Source organism: Berghia stephanieae, chromosome 3 (genome assembly GCF_034508935.2).
Source record: "Berghia stephanieae isolate SIO BIC M18660-M18661 chromosome 3, UCSD_Bste_1.3, whole genome shotgun sequence".
Taxonomy (NCBI): Eukaryota; Metazoa; Mollusca; class Gastropoda; order Nudibranchia; family Aeolidiidae; genus Berghia; species Berghia stephanieae.
Genome location: NC_088362.1, coordinates 104,857,130 through 104,875,690, shown reverse-complemented (window position 1 = coordinate 104,875,690; position 18,561 = coordinate 104,857,130). Strand labels below are relative to the sequence as shown.

General features: G+C 34.2%; 1 protein-coding gene across 1 annotated transcript in view; it reads left to right on the top strand.

Annotated features, from left to right (window-relative positions):
• LOC144969418 (uncharacterized) overlaps window positions 1-18,561 on the top strand; it is an 81,258-nt gene that overhangs the window by 637 nt on the left and 62,060 nt on the right. Inside the window, exons 2-9 of the mRNA XM_078908529.1 lie at window positions 6,675-6,823; window positions 7,054-7,215; window positions 7,841-8,532; window positions 9,329-9,533; window positions 11,318-11,456; window positions 14,287-14,416; window positions 15,684-15,869; window positions 17,108-17,248. Coding sequence (XP_078764655.1) covers window positions 6,688-6,823; window positions 7,054-7,215; window positions 7,841-8,532; window positions 9,329-9,533; window positions 11,318-11,456; window positions 14,287-14,416; window positions 15,684-15,869; window positions 17,108-17,248 — 1,791 coding nt within the window. The 5' untranslated portion in view covers window positions 6,675-6,687. The remainder of the gene's footprint in view (window positions 1-6,674; window positions 6,824-7,053; window positions 7,216-7,840; window positions 8,533-9,328; window positions 9,534-11,317; window positions 11,457-14,286; window positions 14,417-15,683; window positions 15,870-17,107; window positions 17,249-18,561) is intronic.

Below are 18,561 nucleotides of genomic sequence, written 5' to 3'. Positions count from 1 at the left end.
TTATGGCAGTTCAAAGTCCTAATTTCAGACCGATTTTTACCCCAAAATTACCATTGCAAAGTTGACCGAAAACGCGTGATGTCGATGTTAATAAAAAATGGTTAAAACAGTCAATATGGAGTTCTTATCATATATTGTATACCAAAATGTTCGTCTTATCGAGGACAATGCATTTACATTAATAAAGAGGAAGATAAACATTTCAAATTAACACATTATTACATAATATGACGCAAATGTTACATAATCAAAAACTCGGCTAGACGTAAGAAAGAATTTGCTCTATCACTTTTGGATTTATCCCCAATATCTCACTGAAACAATTGCAAATAATCACCCTCTTTTAACCCTCTCGTGTTCAGATTATTTTTGGGGGAGTAGATAATGAGTTCCCTATATGGCCATGTCAATCATGTAGACATCCTTTGATGATATAAGCCTACTCTTTGATATCTGTAGTCGCCTTTTCGTTTTCTACGGTCACTCATGGCTAAACTCCGCCCAGAAACGATTTCATAGGTCCGTCCATCACCACATTTCAAACTTTTGTTCTCGTGAGTTCTTAAGTTTTTTGACCGAAGAACGATTGGCTACTGAGCATCTTGACCCTTCAACGATTGGTCGTTCTGACAGCTCACGTGTCAACAGCCGTCAACAATGAATTGAATCATCGTCGATGCAGTGGAAGACGGCCATGGAATAGTTGCGTCACATCGCCACGTTGTTGAATAAATTATCCAGGCATGGTCGATAGGTAAAAAAGCCAAATTATGTTCTAGTTACATTTGAAACAAACAAAGTATATCACTGATCTCGTCTCTTTGAGATATAAAGAATGATATAAAAATCAAGAAAATCGGCCGATAAATAAAAAAAGCTAAAATAAACAAAAGCAATTTTCAAAATCAAATTTATTCGTAAAACAGTTGGTTTTCAACCGATTTTTATGAAACAAAGACCAATGTACTTCTTTTTTCAAGCTGATTTCAGCAATGTGACTTTCAAATTCCTCAGAATTATATTTTTTACTTTTAGATTTTAGCTTTTAGGCCTACTCAATAAGGTGTTATATTCCTTGCATAACAATAGCGTAATACATCGACGGGGAGAAGCGTCTTTGTTTCGGCCAGCTGGATAGATAGCCTGTGATTGGTCGAAGACTTTGAGATGCTTGATTCACAATTCTACACGAACGGACCCCGGCGGTCTATCAAAGAGGTGTAACAAATTTATTTACCGACTATTTTTCTTGGTGCTAAAATTACAAAGTAATAATTTCGCATCAGAAAAAATAACTCTGAAGTTCCGATCTCTTTATTACAATAAAATTGATACCTCGAATGACAAAATCGACCCACAAATAAGGGAGTTATAAATTATTCATAATATTTTAAAAGTTTACAATAATTGTCTTCAATGTCATTTTTCATCACCAAAGTCGTAATTTTTTACCGATTTTTACCAAACAAAGTGCAATGTCAATGATTTTCACCCGCAAAAAAAATAGGATTTAAATCGCAATTTCTGAAACGTATTTTCTTTTCTGTCGGCAAATTTATAAAAATCAAAGCTGAAAACACCCTGCGGCAGTGACAGGGCCTGTCATTTCCTTCACAACGATTGGATTTTACTTACTGAGGCCAGTCTTGACTACCCCGCCCATGAATATTATGCCAGTGTCGGTTTTTGTCGGGTTGAATCTTAAAGAGTTAATTAATACATAGAGAATAAAAAAGGGTTTGAGAGTATTTAAATGAAAAGATATAAACATGTTGTGTAATGACATAATGAGTTTATATTTACCTATGGCAATTTAATTGCATATAAATAAAATGGTAGATTGAAAAAGTTCAAATAAATTGAAACAGATTCCCTATTATAATTAGAAGGAAAGTTATGGCTTTTAATACTTTTAAAAAATTCTGCTGAACCACTTTGGGTTTATTGCTATTACATCATTTGAACTGACAATTAATATAATTTTATCCCCCCCCCCCCCCCCCCACCCTTCTCTCTCAATGTATGGGGGAGTCAAAACTAATAGAACTTCTTAACATAATAATTATTTAGGCTAAGGCCTTTACAATATGGATACAAATGATAAACATATCTAAACATATGGGAAAGAAACTTGATGACTTGATGGCAAAGTAAAATTAAATTAAATTAAAGCAATTGGTATTTTTAAAATATCGATATTATTAATATCGGATTTCACAAAGAGAGAAATATACGAACTTTTAAAACAAAAACTATAAAATGCCTATAAATAATGTTGGAAAGTATGTATTCAAAATAAAAACATAGTAAATAATAGTACTGAAAATATTATGGACTAAATTTAACATAATACATAACTAAATTTAAAATATCGATATGAATATCGATATCGCCTGGCGGCCATGATGAGAAGATAATGTAAACAAGGCATTTTGGCGCAGAGTTAAAAGGTGTCTGCGCATCGATATAGAGCCCTGAAATTTGGCATGAATAAAGTTTAGATGTTATTCTAAAAACAAGCGTTTAAATTTTAAAAACACACGCGGTAAATAAAAAAATAAATACATTTGAAAATTGCCAAATTTTAACTTAATACTACTTCTGGAATTCTTAATGGATTTTTCCTTAATTGGCACCATTTAAAAGGAAATTGAAAGACGAAAATAATGATACCAAAATATCTGCGATATTCCTCTTTATAACGAAGTTATGCATCCTTAAGTGAACCCCCCAAAACGCGAACGGCAATTTCCAGTCACAACTTTCCTATGGGCGAGTTGGGTCAAAATTTGACTGCAATTGCTGCTGCTCATTAAACTGCCTAATTTCACAAATGGAAAATCGCTGTTATTTTTCACAATTCACACACACAGTATCTGTATAGTATGATTATAGTAGGCCCTGGCTTTTTTAAAGAGCAGAGATCAAGCTTTATTTTGGGTAGGCCTTCCGACCGAAAGCTCTCCAACTCTAGTCTAGCAGCATCTCTTTCAATTTGTATTTTCACCGTGGATCTTACTTTTACTTTTACTTTTGTCGGGAATTATCATTGTCAGTAGGCTACAATTATGTCAGGCCCAGGCGTTTATTTATTCTCAATTTGTCAAAATATAATTAGCATTTTAAAAACTCTAGAGCAAATCTTGATGGATTAATGAAAGCTTAAAATTTCCTAATATATGACTTGAATTAATCGGGAAAAGGTGCCAATTTTTTGTTTCAAAATCCATTATTCATGAATTCATGTCTCTATCTAAATAACTAAATGTATAGCCATAGCAAAAACCATGTAGGCTTGAACTTGAACTTCATAAATCAAGGGATTTTAGTTTAGCCTTTAGATAACATAAAGGTAACTCACACACTTGAAACCAATGTCACATGAAAGAGCTGACAACACTGATTACAAAACAGTTTGAATTTTGTTTCTGAGAAATTAGTTCAAAGTCTGAAATTTCAGACTGATTTTTACCCCAAAAGTATCATTTGAAAGTTTTGACTGCAATCGCGTGCTTTTAATAAAAATTGGTCAAAACAGTCAACAGTCTTATCAGCAGATTTTATACCAAAATGTTTGTCTTATCGAGGACAATGTCAATGCATTTACATATATAAAGAGGATGATACAAATTTCAAAATAATACAGTCTATTCATAATATGACACAAATGTTACATAATCACATATTCATATACATAAGAAACGTAATTTGATATGTCACTTTTGGATTTATCCCCTATCTCACTGAAACAATTGCAAATAATTCCCCTCTTTGATTTCATACATAGAATCAAGAAGGGTTTGAGGCAGAAATTAAATGAAAAGATATAAACATGTTGCGTAATGACATGATTTTATTTTTACCTCTGGCATTTTGATTGCATAAATATCAGTATGAAAAAGTTGAAACAAATTGAAAAGGATTCACACAAAGGCAGTTTGTCTATTTTATTTGGAAGGAAAGTTCTGGCTTTTAATTTTAACCACTTCGGGTTTATTGTTATTATTATTACATAATTTGGACTGACAATTAACATAATTTTATTCCCCACCCCTCTATGTGTTGGTTGTCAAGATTTATAACTAATAAAACTTCTTACCATAATTATAAAGACCTTTAGAATGTGAATACAGATGGCAAAAATATCTAAACATATGGGAAAGAAACTTGATGACTTAATGGCAAAATGAAATAAAATTAAAGCAATTGGTATTTTTAAAATATTGATATTATTAATTTCGGAATTTACAAAAAAGAAACTAAAATAACTTAAAAACGATAAAATGCCCATAGCAAAGTTGGAAAGTATGTATTCAATTAAAAACAGTAAATAATAATGTTAAGGGCTAAATTGAAATAATAAATAACTAAATTAAAAGATATCGATATCGTTGGGCAGCCATGATGAGAAGAGAATGAAAACATGGCATTTTGGCGCAGATTTAAAAAGTGTCTGTGCAGAGATATAGAGCCTTTAAATTTGGCAGGAATAAAGTTTAGATGTTACTCTAAAAACAAGAATTTTTATTTAGAAAACACCTGTAAATAAAAAAAATAAACGTATTTGAAAATTTCCAAGTTTTTTACTTCATATAACTGCTGAAATTTTTAATGGATTTTTCGTTACTTGGCACCATTTAAAAGGAAATTGAATGAGGAAAATAATACCAAATTATCTGCGATATTCTTTATAACGAAGCTATGCATCTTTAATTGAATCCCCCTAAACGCGAATATCAATTTCCAGTCACAATTTTCTTGTGGGCGAGTTGGGTCACAATTTTGACTCCCGCTGTTCCTGTTCACTAAGCTGCCTAATAAAGGTATAGAACAGCACAATAACGTCAATACCTACATGTTGCTGGTATCACCTGTGGTTACCGGTGACTAAATGAGACTAAAAAACTCAATAACCAGATGATTTTGTCGAGCATGGATTTTATGGATATCCTTGTGGGGCAAGATGCTACTTCCTATGACAAATTGATTGAGGGCACACAAATCCAACAATCTTTCACTGTTGTCATTTACCTGTCCCATTATATCCTTGTATCCAGTGTTATTGCCAATTTTGTCATTGAAATCTCCCATCATAACGTGCACATCCTTAGGTTGTTGCTTATCTAAAATTGTAACTGTTAATAAACTTCCCTTTTATAATCATCTGCCACATTGGTTGGTGCATAACATTGGGTAATACTGGGCCTAATATCTGGTTTATTTATTGAAAAATTCACAGTCATGATTCTTGCATTGACCGTTTCCCATCCAATGAGGGAGTGTCTTTTCAGGTGTCATCATCAGTGCTACTACTCCTCTGTGGTATGCATCCTCTTACATATGCACAGAATACAATATATTATACTCTCCTGATGCCAATCTTGTTTCTCCAGCCTGATTCCATCGTAATTCTGATAATCCAAATATCGAAATTTTATATTCTTTCATTACTTTTGCTATTTGAGCTGCTCTTCCGCTTCATACATAGTTCTGATATTCCATCTTGGAGATGTGTCTGGGAGAGAGAGGAGGGGTCAGTCCTGTAGCTTCCTTTCTGCTTTCACTATACGCCGTCATAAGCTCCAATATTGAACCCTTCTCTGGCCATAAAGGTAGTGATTATTCATCGTTTTTTATAAGATGCTTTTGTAACTATTGTCTTCTTTACAAGACAGTGTTGTTGGCCCTATGCTTAACCCCCACGCTTGGAGGATCAGGGTTGAATTTGGAGTTGTCTCTCCTAGACTAGTGGCTTTCCAGGCTTATGAGTCTGGTCTACCCAGGTTTTCATTTGAATTTGGAGTTATCCTGTCCTTGACGATTGCCAACTAAGGCTGGTGAAGGTCATCTCTCCATAAGTATGAGCTAAAGGGTAGGTTAAGTAATAATAGGGGATACAGCAGACACCACACTACAGAGTGACTGAGGTGGGTGGGTGATGAGCAGAGCGTGTAACCCTCGCCGATGGGTTCTGTCTCCTGAACCTTCAGGAGGGAGGGGTCCACCTATTCCCTAACCCTGTTATACCACCAGGGACTCAGTCGCACCCATAACCTGTCAGTATGAAGTTTAAAAAAATGATTGTTTGATTGTTTTCTTGAATTTGCCACTTTTTGAGGTCGAAAATTTGTTATTAACCAGTGACTTTTATATAGAATTAATTTTTGATTCCAGTGATTAGCCGAGTGGATCCACTTTTCCCTCTGAAACCATGATTTTCAATTCCACCTATATTTGATGACAATTTACAATTTTCGGAAACTATGATTTTCTAATCCCATCTTTGAATGCATAAAATAATATAAATGCTCAAAAGTATATACCACTGTCCTCTTGATCACAAAGGCAGCCCTGTCTGTATACATTTATGTTACATCATTGGAAAGCAAGTTCTTGATCAGCATTGCCTTTGATGTTAAGGTTATAAGAGCAGTTTTGTGTTTTCCAAAAAGAATTTCTTCAGATTCAAATTTTCCAAATCTGAAAGAATTCAAGATTTTTATTCTCATCACCCACACAATGCTTCTATGTCTTCTCTTTAAAACTGGAAGAAGAAGAAAAGTTCACTTCTCTATCGTACATGATAAACATTCTTGTTTAGTTTAAAAAAAAAAAAAAAAATTTAAATGAGCATTTATGTGTTTGTATTGATATTTTAAAAACAATTTTTGCAGGTGAAAAGCCAAGATGCAAAAGAATAATGTGAGCGAGGAGGTGAAGAAGCCAGTCTCTCAGGCTCGGGTCACTTGCAACTCAACACAACTGACTACAGGGCAGATTCAAAGTTTGGCGAGGCTTAATAAAGGACAGCCAACTACAATTGGTATATATTTTTTTGAAAAAAGAAAAAGAAATTATTACATAGTTCATTTTCATATTTATTTATTACTATTTACTAGGTAAACCCTCTTCTCTTTAAAAAAAAAAAGTTATTACTGTCCCTGCCAAAGGTGTTTGCTCCTTTATATCGATTTTCACAAATGAAATTAAGCAGTTCAATATTTTTCCTTTCGATCCTGATTTTTCTATCCCTTGCCATACTTTTATTTTCAGTGGTTACATCAGCTGGCAGTGGAGCCAAACTTTCCACTTTATTAACTGTTCCTCGAGCTATCTCTGGCCAGCCATCTGCAACTCCTGCTGTTTGCCTTGCTAACACTCGTATCATTTCACCACAAGCCATTAATATTATTCAGAGACAAATACCTGCTTCAGGTAATTACAATTGCTGTTGTCTCTCTTATAGCAGAGCCTTGACATTTTAAAATCTCTCATGAGATTTTTGAAAATCTGGGTCTTTCAATGTTTGGTTGTTGTCCCCTTACAGGGTGGTGGTGCAAACAAAAGTCAGATTTGTGTGCATCCCCGAGATAATCAGTCGCATGGTGAAAATTTTTGTTTTGCGTTTTTTTTTTTGTGTGTGCATTTTTAAAAGCCTAATGTCTCCGGAGCATTTTAATCTTTATTTGAAGCAAACCGGATGATTTTTCATGAAGTTATGGTCATATGCATGGGCTAGGGTGTGAAACCTTAATTCTGAGAAAATGGCTTCCAAAGTTGACAAGAGTTGATATTAAGTATAATAATTATCTTTAATTTTTTTATCTTTAATTAATTTAGGTGTAGAATTCAATTAAAATATCTCATCAATATGTAGAAAAATGTTTGATTTAACGCTTTTTGAGAACTCATTTTCCATAAAAATTGACCTCTTGACTAAAATTGTCAACATCTCTGTTCAAAGCTTTTCATTATGCGACTGATTATCTCAAGGACGCCCACATTTTGGTATAATTTGCTTATGAATCTAATCTTTTAAACTATCTTATCTAAATTTCAGGTGTTGTTGGTCTATCGTGTGTCACTGCAGAAAGCTTACAGCAAGTTTTACAAGGAACCCCTCTCACATTAGTCACAGCAGCAAGCCCAGAGGGAGCAGCTGTGCTGGAGCTACAGCGAAAGCAAAGCCTTTTGCAGCAGCGACGTCAGCCGCATCAGCAAACTGGAGCAACCATCCATCACCTGGGCCCAAGAGGTCTGGCCAACCCCATATCCAACCAGAATGTGTCACTAGTAGCCACTATGAGTAACATTAGACAAATATCAGGTGATCCACAGCCTGCCTCATCAGCATTATCTTCATCCTCAACATCAAACACTATGACATTGAAAGATGTCAAACCCCCATTATCTGCTTCTGTACCTCTGTCTACCAGGGGTGCCCCTAATCCTATTTCTGGTGGACCATCTCCTAAAAAGATAAAATTGGAGGAGACTTCTACTTCAAGCAACAGAATTGCCTCAATGAGGCGATCTGTTTCAAATCATAAACGATGTAAAATGAGAGCAGTAAAATTAAAATACAGAGATCATCTGACAGAGCTTTTTTATTTGCAAGCTGGAGGCAATATGGTAGAGTTCTTGACTTGGAGGAAGAGGCCCACTCAGCCACTGCTCAGTTTCTTGGAAGGTAGTAAACTGGATAGTGATGATGAAGATGACAGGCTTCAAGAGAAGAGGATAAACGATGAGGTTAGCATTTGCATTAATCCTTTTGTTTCTTAAAATCTACCCATTTGTTCTTATTTACTTTTAAATTGTGTACGTCCCCCCCCTCCCTTCCCTTCCCTGGGTGGGGTTTCTGATCTCCCATACTGTGTCTTCTATCCCCTTATATCTGTTTTCCAATATGCTTTCTGTCTTCGTCTTGGAGTGAGATTACTTGGTTTTGTCCTGGTCCTGGCTAGAGGAAAACAGTCAAATGCATAGTTATTGTTTTGGGAGATGATATTTTTTTCCTTGTAAATCATCTCTCTGTCATGTATTCTTATATATGTTATTTTGAATGTATAATGTAAGCATTTGAGTGTATTCCTCTTTGTTGGATTTTGTGCTTGTGTCCAGATGAGACATATAGGTGGTCTCAAACTAAGTGCATAGAGGGTTGCTCTTGGAATCTACATCTGATCCCTATTTGTTCCCAGTTCCCCTTTGTCTTACTTTCTCTTGGGTGCTTTAATTGTAATTCTAGAACTTTTTACTTTCCCATTTTCTTCCTTTTTACTGGCGCTGATATAACCTAAATATGTTGCAAGCGCCGTAAAACCCTTAAAAACAAAAACGTTCCCCCGCCCCCTTTTTTTTTTTTTAAAATCATATGGATCTGTCATGATGATTGCAATCACAAACAATTTGCAAAGCTGTTCAAATTTTAAATAATTATTTGGAATATTTTCCGTCTTGATTTAATTTAGGTGAGATGTTTATGTTTTGAAGTAGTATTACTTTTTTGTTGTCTTAAACTTGTCTGATTTGATCTACATTTCAGGTGAAGGTATTGACAAGCTCCGGAAGCAATATTCCTGTTGCCACTCCTGTGGCTATAGCTACCACACTTCCTCCATCAGTCTCAGCTCTTAGTCAGCAAGGTAGTAGCCACATCCTTGCCTCTCCCTTCTCAATAACCAACCCTAAATTCACCGCCTCTGCAGGGATAGACGACTTTCTCAGACAACTGTCTGCTTATGTCAAGGGTATCTGAGTATCATGTCTTAATTCTGTTCCCTGCCCTATGGTGTTCATTTTCTTCCATTTTGGTTTATTTTATTGCTGCTTTTGATATTGGCATTATCATCATTGGTGTTTTAAAATTTTATTTTGAGGTCTTGTTTTATACCAAATAAAATATTTAAAAATCATTATTCAGTTCTTAATTCCGTATTCTCTATTTCTGGTTTTCATTCCTAGACCAAAGATGGTGTTTGTTCATAAATTCAAACTGCTTGGTAGATCGATTTTAAGTTAATGGGTTTCATTCTATTTGAAGTGAGAAACACTTTGGTATTTGATTTGATCATAAAATTTCTTTTTACTGTTTAAACTTCTACTTATTTAAAATTTCACATTTCTTTTCAAATGGTTTGGTTTGATTTCTTCAAAGTTGTAGTTTTAATTTAATTTATTTTTTCTCTTCTTTTAAACTTTGTGTGAATTTGCAAAATATGAAAGATTTTTTTCACCCTTGTGACTATTATAAAATTAGATCTGCATTAGCATATATAGATGCATGGCTATACTGTTCAACTTGCAATGGATGGAATAGGAAAGAAAACTATTGCAATTGATGTGCTCTTCAGTTTTATTTCTGCATCTATGTATTTTAATAATCAATGTTGCTTTTTTATCATAGGTACTTTAGGGGAAATAACTAATATTTTCCACTAATTTTACCTCAACGTGCCACATGTTGTCTCCTCTAAGGCCAAGTTTGATTCCAATTCAGTCACTGATTGTATGCTTTCTAGCCTCATTTAAAAGATCAGAACTTTTGCACCAGTCTGTTCGTGTCCCTGAGATTTTTCATTTATTTATACAAGTCAACATGATTTTTGTTTTTATGTATGCACTCAGCCATGTATGCTTTGTTGTAGGTTTATATATATATATATATATATATAAAAACTTGATGCAGAACAAGTAGCAATCTTCAACATGTTTTCATAGATTATTGTTACTATGTTCATAATTGTTTTAGAAGTCTTTATGTCTTAAAAAAGTTTTTTTTTTTTTCTAACATGATGTTATGAGGATGGTGAAACAAAACTCAGGTCATATTTTTACCAGATGTAAATTTTCAAAATTCAAAGTAGCTTTCTTTCTTTGTCTTGAAATGAGATTACTTGGTTTTATCCTGATGGTGGCTGGAGTCCTTGGAGGTTGAACCTATATAGTATTAGTATTTGGAAATCATGTACTGAAATAGTTGGGTTTTTTTGTCTTGAATGTAATATTTATAATATACATTTGGGATGAAAGTGAAAGTTGTCCTGTTATTTCCAGCATTTAAATTAATTATTGCTTCACCTGCGTCTGGAATTTTTTTTTCTGTCACCGAGGATTGGCTGGGAGAAATTAGCAAAATAACCCATGTCACTAAATAACTGTGCTTTGAATTCGGGGTGTTCAGGGAAATTGGATCTCAACTTGTACTAGAGTGATTTTCAAGGAATTTGATTGGCCTTAACTTAACCTGTGGTAAGCGTTTTTGTGTATATTGGGTACTTGTGCTTGTCTGAATGGGACTTATGGTGATCTCACACTAAGGAGATTGATAGTTTGCTCTTTGAATCTATTTGATCCAATCTCCTTTGAAATGTCCCAAAAGTGTTTCAAGCATCGCAAAACCCTTAAAAACAAACGAAAAAAAATTATGCTTTACTTTTTTTGATGGTTTATAACATTTAATGGGCCTTAGATTTGAATTTCCACATTTATAATCAATAAGTTAAATTTGAACTTTATCATCATTCTATTTCAGCCATGCATACTTCTTCTGTCTCCACAAGTTTGATAACCTCTCCATCAGTTACATCCTCATCTTCTGAGTTACAACAACATTTGACAAAGAGTGGGGATGCCAAATCCACTCATGTCCATAAAGGATCATCATCACAAAGGTTTGCAATTTTGAACATTTTCTTTGTCACCATCAGGATGTCTAGCGAGGTCAAATTGTTGGATAAAGTCAGAAATTTGACCCTTAGAATAGATTGGTTGGTTGGAAAAATTTGTAAATTCAGTCTGATGTCAGTTTGTTTCGCCGTTTCCGGTTTAGAAAAATCATTTTTTTGGGAGAAATTTGATGAGCAGTGATTCAATGGATGCGCATATTCTTCATTCCTATTTAGCTCTTTAATTAACATACCAATTATACCTCTGTCATAAATGATTGATTTTGAACTATTAAAAAAAATTCAGTTAATTATATGATACCTTTTTTTCACTAGAGCCTTTCATATTTGAAGATTTGTATAAAAATATGGATGTAAGCATGAATTATACTTTTAGTGTTCTCAGATACTTTCATTATTTGTTACATAGATTGTGTTGAGTGAAAATGAAATTAAATCCACGTCTTTGATTGGGGGGCATTCAAGCAGAAAATTAGATACTGGTTATTTCCGTTTATAAATTTGTGAAATATAAATTCAATCCTTTTTTTTTACAAATGTTTTTTCTTGATCTGATTCTGATTTAAAAAACAAACTAAAAAACTTATGCAAGCTTTTGTAATTGGTTAGGTTTAAAAGAAGTAAGTATGCACCATTTTTAGATGTTTTTTTGTCTTGTCAAAGAATATAAGTAGGAATTTCCCAGTATGGCGAGGCTTAGTTAAATACTACAGCTGGAAGACCATTGTTTTACACCAAAGAAAATAAATCTTATCATTGTTAAAACATATTGCTGTAAATCTTTGTGTCAGTAAAACTGCAATCTCCCGCATTTTAGCTAAATCTCTGAAAAGTCCCCCTCAAGTGATATGCCATATTGGCAGCTATGCATTTTAAACATTATTTTATTTATTTCACAATAATGCTTGTGTATTTTGTTACAACAAGAGACAATTTATAGATATTTACAATTTGTTTCTCTTACTACATTTATAAAGAATTCTGATAGTCATGGAAAATGTGTTTTGAATTTTGAAAATCCATCAATAAGAAAATGAGAGCAAAATCATTTTTCCAGAACTTGGAATTTTTGCTTGCCAATTGATGTAAGTAAATATTCCAACTTATACAGTCGGTCGAAATTCTTCCAAAAATACTTGTGAAAGTAAATGTTTTGGTCACCAGTATGATGAAATAGTATATTCCTTATATGATCATACTAAATGACATGTAAATTACATAACTCACGACATGAGCACCTTAGTGGATATTGCGCTTTAAAAAAGTTAAAAGTTAATAATCTCTTTATTTGTCTCTATTCTCTTCTTAAATTTTCATCACTTCCCGATTAAAAGAATAAAAAAAAGACAACCTGTTACCCAGTTTGATCCAGTTTTAATGGCGCAAGGAATGATTTTTACCTTCTATGTGTGATACACTGCTTCATTAGCCACTAGTAACTTATTGTTCTCACGCATCATCCATAAAAGCATAGGAATCATCTAAATAATTGAGAAAGCATTGTGGCACATTGAAGTCTTGTTTTTTTCTCTCCCAATATCCAAATCTCCAAATTATGACCATTGTAATTTTCTGACACATTGGGATGAATCCTTGTGTCTTTTGACTATTCATAAACTATTGGTCCTATGTAATTATATAGTATAGGACTTCTGTACATTTTGATGTATCAATGGTTGTGACCCAGTTTTTAAAATCTCTAAATACACGATACTGGGTGGGGTTCCTACCTCCCATAGTGGGCAGGGAGGTACATATTGTGTCTTCTATCCCCCTATATCTGTTTTCCAACTTGCATTCTGTCTTTGTCTTGGAATGCGATTACTTGGTTTTGTCCTGACCCTGGTCGGGGTCCTGGCTGGGAGGGAAACAGTCAAATGCATAGTTATTGTTTTGGGAGATATTTTTTTCCTTGTAAATCCTCTCTCTGTTATGTATTATTATATTTTTTATAATTTATAATGTGAGCATTTGAGTGTATTCCTCTTAGTGGGGGCCGTGCTTGTGTCCTGATGAGACTTATTGGCGATCTCAAACTAAGTACATTGATGGTATGCTCTTGGAATCTACATCTGATCCCTATTTGTTCCCAGTTCCCCTTTGTCTTACTTTTTCTTGGATGCTTTAATGTAATTCTAAAACTTTTTACTATCCCATTTTCTTCCTTTTTACTGGCGCTGATATAACCTAAATGTGTTGCAAGCGCCGTAAAACCCTTAAAAACAAAAACAAACAAATACACGATACAAAAAAATAAAAGTATGAGCTTTTAGTTTTCTGCCACGGAAATGACATCTTTTGTGGTAGCTAGTGTAATATGGTCCTAATCTAAATTAAGGCAGTTGGACTGGACTCTTTCATTATTTTTTTCTGTTATTGATCTAACTATGACAAAGTTTTATGGGATTGAAATGTTTCAGAACTAAAGCTGGTTATTTAGCATGTTTTGGACTAACCACTGCCATCTTTAACAACTTGTTAGTATTAGTAGAAGTATATAAAGAGGCTTATGTGTTACTTATATGTTGAAAGTCACAATGATGGCTTTACAAATGGATGTGCATTTGTGTTTTTTATTACATATTCGGATGACTTCATTTGGTAATGCTAGATAGGATTTTCTGTCTGAGATTCTGCCGAACACCCTGCACCATGTCATTAAAAAAAAATTATTAAAAAAAATTTCTTATTTTGAATCCTGGTCCTATTAGTTTGATAATGCTGGTTTGGAAATTCGATATTTGAATTTTATCTCATACATTATATTTTTACTCAATTTTTATACTTTTGTACTTATGTTGCTATTGATTTTCAGCAATCAGCCCATCGCGACCAAGAGCATTAAATCTCAGAGCACATCCCCTGGAAGATCCAGGCAAGCCATCGCATCTGTTTATGAAACTGTCACTGGCTCTCAGGATGTTATTGTTGAAAGGGCCAAGCAGGTAAAGTGTTTCATTTTGATGTGTGTCAGGATTGACTTTGTTTAATGCTTTGCTCATATAATGCACTGTGAAATAATGCTTTCAGTTTCACCTTGTTTTGTTTTTTTAACTCCCATTTACTGACCTGTCACTGATTGGATTGATAATACAGATTTTGGGGGAAATTCGGATTCATCTCTATATTTGGATGGAATTATTACTTGCTTCTGTAAGAAAAAAAATCACCATCATCCCTACCACCACATTGCTACAACTACTACCATATCACCATCCCAACAATCACTACTTCTAAACCACCACATCATCATGCCTACCACCACCACCACCACCACATCATCATCCCGACCAACACTACTATAACAATCATCACCACATCTTCATCCCTATCACCACCACTACTCTGACTACTACCACCACATCATCCTAACCACCACTACTACAACCACATCTTCCCCCCTACCACTGTCACTACTACAACTGCCACCATCATCCCTATCACCACTGATACTACAACCACCACATCACCATCCCTACTACCACTACTATTACAACCACCTCTGGCACCATTGTAACCATGTTATATGATCTTGATATCAGATGTTTGATTGTCTTTTTAAGACATTACTAACGGGTGGTTGGATGGGAGCATCACCCTTGAATCATATACCTATGATGTTCGCATGGGTGTACGATCCGATAGTGATGTCGTTTCTTCTTCTCTTTACTAGCCTATCCTGCTTCTTTGGTTTGTGATTGTATTTTTGACAGGGGATATTTTTTTCTGTAAATCTTCTGCCTGTTTGTTCTTGGTTATTTATAATTTAGGTTATGATTTTGATTTACATTTGTACTATTTTTGTTAGATTGCTTGTTTTTTTGTTTGTTTCAGCGGTCTCTCATATAACCTCAATTGTGTTGGAAGAGACCTAAAGCAACAAACGAATAAGACATTACTATTGCACCGCGTATTGTTCCTGAAATTAGAGGGGTTTTTTTCTCCATAAAATGTCCCTGAAATTTGAAGTTAAGGGTAGGCATGCTTGCTTACCCACAAATATACACGAAACTTTATTTTGGGTTAATAATGATTTTTTCATGGAAATTCAGATCTTTTTTGTTTATTGAACATTCACATTTTTTTTCCATTGAATATGCAGTTAATTTTTAATTTTTTTTTTGTCTGTAGCACTGATCTACTTGGTAATTCCTTCAATATTTATTGGTTAGATTGTTCATTTTTATTTTTTACTTTAAAATTGCTCTAAAGGAAGCTCAAGTTATTCAGAGAGTGAACGAGCTGAGGAAGGAAGGATTATGGAGTGCGAAGCGGTTGCCTCGTGTACAAGAGCCTCCCAGACAGAAGGCTCACTGGGATTATCTGTTGGAGGAGATGACTTGGTTAGCTGCTGACTTCATTCAAGAGAGGAAATGGAAAAAGGCAACATCTAGAAAGGTAGAAGCTCAACGATATCAGTATGTTAATGGAAAAATATAGAAATTTGCCATTCATTCACTTCCCACCCTTATTGTGTCTTTGACAAGAAGTAATTTCCGCTTGGAAGTTGCTAATGTTTTTGAGATTGTTCAGTTTGCATGTCATAATGACTTCAGTTTTTGACTCATTCAGTTGCAATTTGTTTAGTGTCATCCGTCTTTTATGTCTAAAATACAGCTTTCAATGTGAGAGACAAGTTGTCAACGTAAAAGTGATAGCTAAAATTATCTTGTATGATATTAGCTAGAGGTTCCATGTAATGACTAATTAAAATGGGACCTAAGACAGAGCCTTGGGGAACTCCAAATTGAAGAGTTATACTTTCTGATTTAAAATTCTTTCGCATTTGGCATTGCTTTTGGTTGGAATGGGGATCGAATGTTTGGTCTGGATGAGTAGTCTCGTATGGCACACTGATAAAGTTCCTACACACCTGAGAGTTACACAAGTCCTCTTGGCTGAGTGTGTTGTGTATTGGCTCTGACTTGAAGTGTTATCCACATTACACGAGGCAATTGTGAAACATTTGTTTGTTCACATAGATGATGATGACATGTTAGCGTTATATGTTCAAGGGTTAAGATATGGCCTTTAATTCTCTGTGTGAAATATTGCCTTGTCCTGAAGACATCAGTGCATTCCAACGCATGGATTAGGAATCATATCAGGAATCACTGGTCTATTCTATAAGTCCTCAATTGCATTAATTACAATAAAAAATGTATTTTCATAAATAACCAAAATCGATTAATTTAGGTGAAGGATTTATGTAATAAGGTGTCCTGTATGTGAAAATGTTTTGTTTTGTTTTTTACCATCGGTGTGATATATATTATTGGGATTTGAATTTTTATTTGTGATTAAAAAAGATCAAAAGGCATGCTACTGGCCTTTCGAGTTTAGCAGAAAAAAATGTTACCTAGAGCCTAGACCAACCACAAGCGGTCATGGGTGGATTCCCATCCACACCTGGCATTCTACCAATGTAGGTGCTGGTTGGCATCGAAACCTTGCAGATGTGTATAGAGTTTTTAGATGACTTATTCCCCACTTTTGAAATTTTGAAATTTTTAAAATAAAATATGTACCTATAATCTTTTAACAAATTCAACTTTTTACTTTTTCAAGTGTTTTAAGTCCTGTTTATGTCCTTATTACGAAACGTTTGTTTTAGTATATTTATTCTTCATTTGCAGATTGCAAGAATGATATCCAATCACTTTAGAGAAAAGGAGATGAAAGAGATTAAGGCTGAAAAAGAGGAAGCCATTAAGTTGAAGAAGATAGCTAGTCAGATGGCAAAAATGGTCAAAGAATTTTGGAATAATATTGAAAAGGTATGATCTGCTTTTATAATTTAAAAAAATTACTTTCGATTAATTGATTATTTTTTAAAAATGTATTTATTAATAATTTTTTTTGGGTGCTTTCCATAAGAATAAAATAGATATTGGATATGGCCGGAGACTGAAGTGACAAAAATCTCTGCCATATACTAGACTATTTCTGATTGTATTGAACTCAACATTAGTGGACAGGGAGGCACTTACTGTGTCTACTATCCCTTTATAACTGTCTTTGTCTTGGAATTAGATTACTTGGTTTTGTCCTGGCCCTGGCCGGATACCCTAGCTGGGAGGGAAACAGTCAAATGTAAAGGTTGAGTTTTGGGAAATGATATTTTTTGTCTTATAAATCATCTCTCTGTTATGCACTGTATTATGTTTTTTTTTTACATATTATATATGATGTGTAAACATTTGAGTGTATTCCTCATAATGGGGACCTGTGCTTGTGTCTGAATGAGACTTTTAGGTGATCTCAAACTAAGTACACTGATAGTGTGCTCTTGTAATATTCAGTCTCCTATTTAAAGTTTCCATTTGTCTTCCTTTTTCTCGGATGCATTTAATTATAAATCTAGAGGTGTTTTTTACTATCCCATCTTCTTCCTTTTTACTGGAGCATCAATGACTGGAATTTGTCAAAAGTGGTGTGAAACCCTTAAAAAACGAGAAAACCTTATCACTTGATAAGGATAAACTATAATACTTTTTTGAAAAATTTGTTCACAGTGTTTTCAAATTCTTGGGTATTAGCATGATATTAACAGAAATCATTAAATTATACACTTGATTTACACAGGATAGAAAAAGTAATAACAATTCTTATTGCAATTAAGTGTTTAATCAACTTGCTCTGAATCAGCTTTATTTTCCTAATCGTTACTTCAAAGTCATGGAGAGAAGAGGATTATCGTGGTTCAGGGATGAGAAATACATTGAAATTGTTTGTGTTGGTCTCCAATCCACCCTGTGCCACAGGTTGTATGAATGAAGAAAATATCTTCTTCGCGTTTGCTCCGATGGTAAGTCTACTCTGCACCAGATATGCTTCTGTCCTGTTGAGATCCTCCAGACTTCTCAGGCTGGTTGGGCAGTCTGTGGCCAGAAATAAGTATGATCCTTCCTTTTTTATTTTTTTTAAAGAACTAAAAAAAATAATTTTATAGTGACAAATTTGATAACTAAATACTCCTACAGAGCCATTAGTCCATGGAGCTGGAGTTTATCGCAGTTTCTACAGAGTGAAACAGACAATAGCTGTAGGTCATGAGAAATTTTCAATTTTGTCAGCTGCCATTTACAAG